Here is a 6,106-nt window from a genome sequence, read left to right on the forward strand (position 1 = left end):
ATCTCTACTAAAAAAATCCAAAAAAGTATCCAGGCATGGTGGTAGGCTACTCTAGTCCCAGCTACTCCGCAGGCTGAGGTGGAAGGGGCACATAATCCCAGGACTTCAAGGCTGCAGTGAGCTATGATCAGGACACTGCACTCTGGCAGCCTGGCTGCCAGAGCAAGACCCTGTCAATAAAGGTTAAAAACAAGTTTTCTGAATGAAAATGTCTATACAAATGAAGAATTTCAAAGGATTCTCCCTACACTTAGGATACATGCTAAGTTACACATCCTGTCTACATTTTCTCTTATATGGTTGCTTAGTGTTTATTTTCACCCACCTGACCTCATGTGCACAGTTGTCAAGGGAGGTAATTAAATATAATACTAGCTACTGGTACTTCTGAACGCTTTCCAAGTTTCTAATATTTATTTATTTAGAGGCAGAATTTCGCTCTTATTGCCCAGGCTGGAGCGCAATAGCATGATCTCGGCTCACCGCAACCTCCGCCTTCTGGGTTCAAGCGATTCTCCTGTCTCAGCCTCCCGAGTAGCTAGAATTACAGAAATCCGTCACCACGCCCGGCTATTTTTGTATTTTTAGTAGAGACAGGGTTTCTCCATGTTAGCCAGGCTGGTCTCAAACTCCTTACCTCAGGTGATCCGCCCGCCTCGGCCTCCCAAAGTGCTGGGATTACAGGCGTGAGCCACTGCTCCCAGCTGTTTCTCTCATTTAATTCCTGGTAAGTTCTTTCAGTTTTACTTGCTGTTTCCTTTTCAGTCTTAAGTCTTAAACTGTAATCGCACAGCCTTTAAAGCTTCTGGGCTCTCATACATTTTTGTTCCTTGCTGGACCGACTGCCCTTTCAATAATGCCTTTCATGAACTTTTCCTATTTCCTAGTCTTTTTAAAGGTGCAGAAGGAAAACTAAGCTCATCACAGACTTCCAAAAAGCGGGGTTTAAAAGAAATCTTCTAAATTATCATCTCGTTTCACGTTAATTAACTGAGTCCGTGGTCACAAAGCTTCGCAACGGCAAAGCCAAAAGCAAAATTCGTGCCTTTCAACTTTCTCACTACCCAAGTAGGACCGCAAGCCGACCGCAGGGCAGTGCCAACACTGTTTTTGCTACTCTTGCGCAGAACAAAAATGCTAATCATTGCAACCGCTTTACATGAAATTGCACCCAGAAAGACTTTAAAACCCAGAGGTACATTAACTTTCCAGCCAATTTCCTCCCAGCCTGGCATGTGCCACGAGCGATTCCGAATGTGGTGTGCCCTCTCCCAGAATGCGAAGCTTGCGGGCGCTCAGGCTGCCGTTTGAATGAACCCACGAGTGGGAGGGACGCACAGGCAGGGTTGCAAGCCCGGGGCACGCGTGCAGACGCAGAGATGCCAGGACGGGATTCGCACTCGGATCTCAATGACCCTGGAACAGGAATCACCCCACGCCAACAGTGATGCACCAGCCCGACCCAAGGAGGGAGCAGCCCGAGAAGCGGAGCCCTGCCCTCCCCCGAACCTCGCGCCCAGCCGAGCGCCGCTCGGCCTGCGAACTGGAGAGCAAACGCAGCCCAGAGCACGCCCGATTGCAAAGGAGGCTCCCAGGAAACCGCAGCCCAACCCTACCCCAGGCCCGGGTTCCGGGAGCCGCAGAGAAGGAGGGGCCGGCGGGAGGAGGCGCGGGCCAGGACTTACTTGGAGGCGGCGGCCCCGCACCTCCTCCAGCCCAGACTCCGTTGCTACAAGAACCGGAGGCCGCTCCAGGAAAGAAGAAAATGCCGCGCGGGCCCAGGAAACTGCGCGCAGCCCCGCCCCGCCCCGCCCGCGCAAACTCGCCGACCTCCTCAGTTCCCATTGGTTTCTGCCAGCACTAGCCACGCCCATGGCACGCCCCTGACCCCCCCAGATAGGGACACGGAGGGGCGGGGCCAGCCCCAAGTCCCTTTCGGGATCTTCCACTGCCGATGCCTGAGGAGGAAGCTGCCCGGGACTCGGTGACGCCTCATGTGGCCTCTGATATCGACTGGGAGGTGGAAGAGAAATTTGGGGAACGCATCGAGAACCCTGGAAAAGCAACCTTCTCAGGGGGTGGTTCTCTGTGCCCGCGTGAACCTTCACAGTTGGATGGAAGTAAATTTGCCCTTATTTTTTTTATACCCCAGCTTTTAGCTTGAAAATGTACAGATTAGCCTAGCCGGACGTGGTGGCGGGCGCTTGTAATCCCAGCTACTCAGGAGGCTGAAACAGGAGAATCGCTGGAACCCGCGAGACGGAGGTTGCAGGAGCCAAGATCGCGCCACTGCACTCCAGCCTGGGCGACAGAGTGATACTCCCTCTCAAAAACAAAAAAAGAAAATGTCCAAACAGACCAAAAAATTAAAAGAACCATACTATATGAGTAGAAACTTTTACATATATAATATATATAATATGCATATATGTAAATAGTTATATATTAATATATAACATTTTTTAATGGTATTGCACTGTTTGTGTTCAAGTACCCCCCTGTATATTTTTGTTTTGTTTTGTTTTGAGACGGAGCCTCGCTCTTGTTGCCCAGGCTGGAGTGCAGTGGCGCCATCTCGGCTCACCGCAACCTCCGCCTCCCAGGTTCAAGTGATTCTCCTGCCTCAGCCTCCCGAGTAGCTGGAGGCGGGTGCCGTAGCTCACGCCTGTAATCCACTTTGGGAGGTCAAGGCGGGCAGATCACCTGAGGTCGGGAGTTCAAGGCTAGCCTGACCAATATGGAGAAACCTCATCTCTACTAAAAATACAAAAATTAGCCAGATGTGTTGATGGCACCTGTAATCACACCTACTCGAGAGGCTGAGGCAGGAGAATCACTTGAACCTGGGAGGTGGAGATTGTGGTGAGCCAAGATCACACCACTGCACTCCAGCCTGGGCGACAGAGCAAGGCTCCATCTCAAAAAAAAAAAAGAATAAAAAATAAATGCATATGTATAAAACTTGCATCTATTGATGCAAAGTGCTACTCCAGGAATCTTTACATTCCTTGGTTCATTCAAGCCAAAGAAATGTTATTTCCATTTTACAGATGATGAAACAGAGTTTTCATGAGATAACTGGCCTGTTACAGAACCAGGGCCCAGGGCCATCTCTCTCATTTCCTTCTTCTGTGTCTCTAGCTCAGGCCCCAGGCTGAGCTGAAACAATCCCTTTTCTGTCCTCCAAATTGGACTCTAGGTGAGTACCTGGATTTTTGCCACGCACTGTTTTGAAATCAATAAAATATGGACCCGTTTGAAGGATCCCCTGAATTCTGGCCATAAAAACAAATACAATCCCCAGCCTGTGGGGGAAAGTCGTTGGAATGCTTGCCTTTCTAGGGCAGGGAAATGAGAACATGACCCTTTCTACCTCTCTCTCACCTCACCAAGTCCTTTCCAGACTCATAACTGTGTGGCACTGCATACTAAGTACTGGATTCTTCCCTTTCCTGTAGAGCTTTTGGACACCCAAACTCTACCAATGCCCTAAGCCCCACCAGCCTGTGCTAATACTCATATAATACTTAGAAATACACAGGAATCGCCAAACTTCAAGTATGAATATCCCTTTGTGGGTTTTTTTGTGCTTTTGTTTTGTTTTGCTTTTCAAGACAGGGTCTCTCTCTGTCACCCAGGCTGGAGTGCAGTGGCCCAGTCACAGCTCACTGCAGCCTCAAACTCCTATACTCAAGCAATCCTCTTGCCTCGGCCTCCCAAAGTGCTGGGAGTACAGGCATGAACCACCATGCCTGGCCAAAGATCTTTTTGAAAGAAAACTGAATTTTTTAAAACTTTGGAGTCCCTGTAAAATAGATGGTAGTATTCTCAGTGTCCATTATGAAAATGCATATTGAATTTGTGGGCCCCCTGCAGTAACCTTGGGTTTCCCCAAGGGTCTTGGCCCATGAATTGGAAACTATTTCTCTAGGGAATAGTAACTTGGTTGCAGCAGCATAACCAGTTTAGAAATAAGAATAACAAAAAAAAGGCCGGGCGCAGTGACTCACACCTATAATTCCAACACTTTGGGAGGCCGAAGCAGGTGGATCACCTGAGGTCAGGAGTACAAGACATGGCAAAACCCCGTCTCCACTAAAAATGCAAAAATTAGCCGGTCATGGTGCTGCCTACCTATAGTCCCAGCTACCTGGGAGGCTGAGGCAGGCGAATTGCTGGAACCTGGGAAGCGGAGGTTGCAGTGAGCTGAGATTGTGCCACTGCACTCCAGCCTTGGCAACAGAGCGAGACTCCATCTCCAAAAAAAAAAAAAAAGAATAACAAAGCAGTAAGGCCAGAAATACATCTATGAACTATTCAGTGCTAGTCCCTGTTGGAAGCAGCTTCTTTTTCGTCTATTCTTTGCCTTCAACTTTCCTCCTATTTGGCTCTTTGTGCATGTTTTTTATCTGACTACAGTTAACACACCCAGGTAGCAATATGGAAATGAAGACCTAGGTTCTACTCAATCCTGGTCACAACTTTATAAGCTCTCTGGCCTTGAGTTAATTAAAGTCCTCAGTTGCAAAATGGAAACAATACCCTCCCTACAGAATGTTAAATGAGGCAACATGTGCAGAAACGTACTTTGTAAAATGTAAGTGCTGTAGAAATTTGAATTCATCTGGCCATGGCACTCACCAGTTTAAAATTCTTCATTGGCTCCCCAGTGTCCTCAAGATTAAAAGTAAGCCCTCAGGCTGGCACACAAGGCCCCTGACCAGTGGTCCTTAGAGCCCTGCAGCCGTAGGAATCCAGCTCCCTATCCACGTCACCCATGTACTTGCCTCTCAATCCTGCATTCTAAAGTCCGGCCATATAGGCACTTCTCAAGTAGCTGGACTTTTATTGCCACTTAGGACTTTTCTTAGCAAACTGTTAAAACAGTAAGATCCACACAGCCAAAAGCCCTCACTACACTCCCTTAGGTGGATGATGCCAATCTCTATGAGGAGCTGGGCAGCAGGAACCATTTTTTACCCACATCCTGGTTTTCATCATCTTGGCAAATGTATGTGCACTATATAGTGGCAATAAAAAACAAATGCTTTGGAATCAACTACAATTTGGTAAATGTTTGTGTAACCACGTTAAACTACAGGAATGGTGCAGATAATATGGACCTGCCTCTTGCCAAGAATGAGTCTAGCAGGTTTTTCTGGATGGGGTTCCCTCGGTGCTTGCAGAATGAAAGGCCTTAGTCAGACCTTTCAGGGGTAGCATTTGGTGGTTGGTGGAAGGAGGAGGTTGTATCTGACTGAGACATCTGGTCACCTCCTCTCCTTGGCAAAATGGAGTAGCAATGAGCCATTGAGTTTCATTTGGTAAAAGGGGAAATGGCACAGCCTGTAACAGCCATTCATAGCAGAAGCAACTGTCATGAGACCTTGAAGAAGACCTCCTGACAGCCTTACCGGACACTCTTGTAACAAGATTCTCTTAATAAAATCAGTACAATGTATACACTTTACCAAATTATCTCACACCTTCATTTTAAAGTCACAAGTATAAAATCAATTGCACATTTTAAATTGAAATTGCAAGGTAATCTGTGAGATTCCCTATGAGGATAATTTCTTTCTTTACTACTACACTTTGCATGAGTAGCAGACACATGCAGATTGTCTTACACTTAATGGTTAGTACTAAAAATATTAGTACTATGGGTTTGATTTAGCTCGTCGTTTCTATATTTAACTCTAAACCTTCCAGAGTTACATGATCATATAACAACAGATTTACCAGCCTAGATGAGCTGGGTAATTGGATGATGAAAAAAAAATCAGGACATTAATGAGATGGTTTATCTTGAAGAGATCTGAGACTGGGACCCAGGACTAGGGAGCTATACTGGGCAGAGTCCTGAAACTGCTACCCCAAAACACGGTGTTTTGACATACTGAACTGAACAAGAGGCCACATCTCTCTAACTTTCCTCCCATCTTCCTGTCTCTCAATCCTCTGTCTCTCCCGAAGCACAGGATGAAGTTGTTCTCTGAAGGTCCTTTGTCTGCCTGAAGTCTGGATCCACCAAAAAAGAAAACAATTACCTCTGGTCCCTTCCTCAAGTTTTCATTAACTGAACTCATTGCAAGAAGAAAGACAA

General features: G+C 47.0%; 1 protein-coding gene and 1 pseudogene across 1 annotated transcript; both read left to right on the plus strand.

The window, feature by feature from the left end:
• The first annotated feature begins 1,228 nt into the window (after positions 1 to 1,228).
• LOC105510318 (WAS/WASL-interacting protein family member 1-like) lies at positions 1,229 to 3,262 on the plus strand. Its single transcript, XM_011940035.1, has 2 exons — positions 1,229 to 2,120; positions 3,142 to 3,262. The coding sequence occupies exon 1, from the start codon at positions 1,312 to 1,314 to the stop codon at positions 1,885 to 1,887; it is 576 nt and encodes a 191-aa protein (XP_011795425.1). The 5' UTR covers positions 1,229 to 1,311; the 3' UTR covers positions 1,888 to 2,120; positions 3,142 to 3,262.
• LOC105510682 overlaps positions 1,955 to 6,106 on the plus strand; it is a 14,564-nt pseudogene continuing 10,412 nt past the window's right edge.

This window comes from Colobus angolensis, unplaced genomic scaffold, assembly GCF_000951035.1.
Source record: "Colobus angolensis palliatus isolate OR3802 unplaced genomic scaffold, Cang.pa_1.0 Scaffold101, whole genome shotgun sequence".
NCBI classification, from domain to species: domain Eukaryota; kingdom Metazoa; phylum Chordata; class Mammalia; order Primates; family Cercopithecidae; genus Colobus; species Colobus angolensis.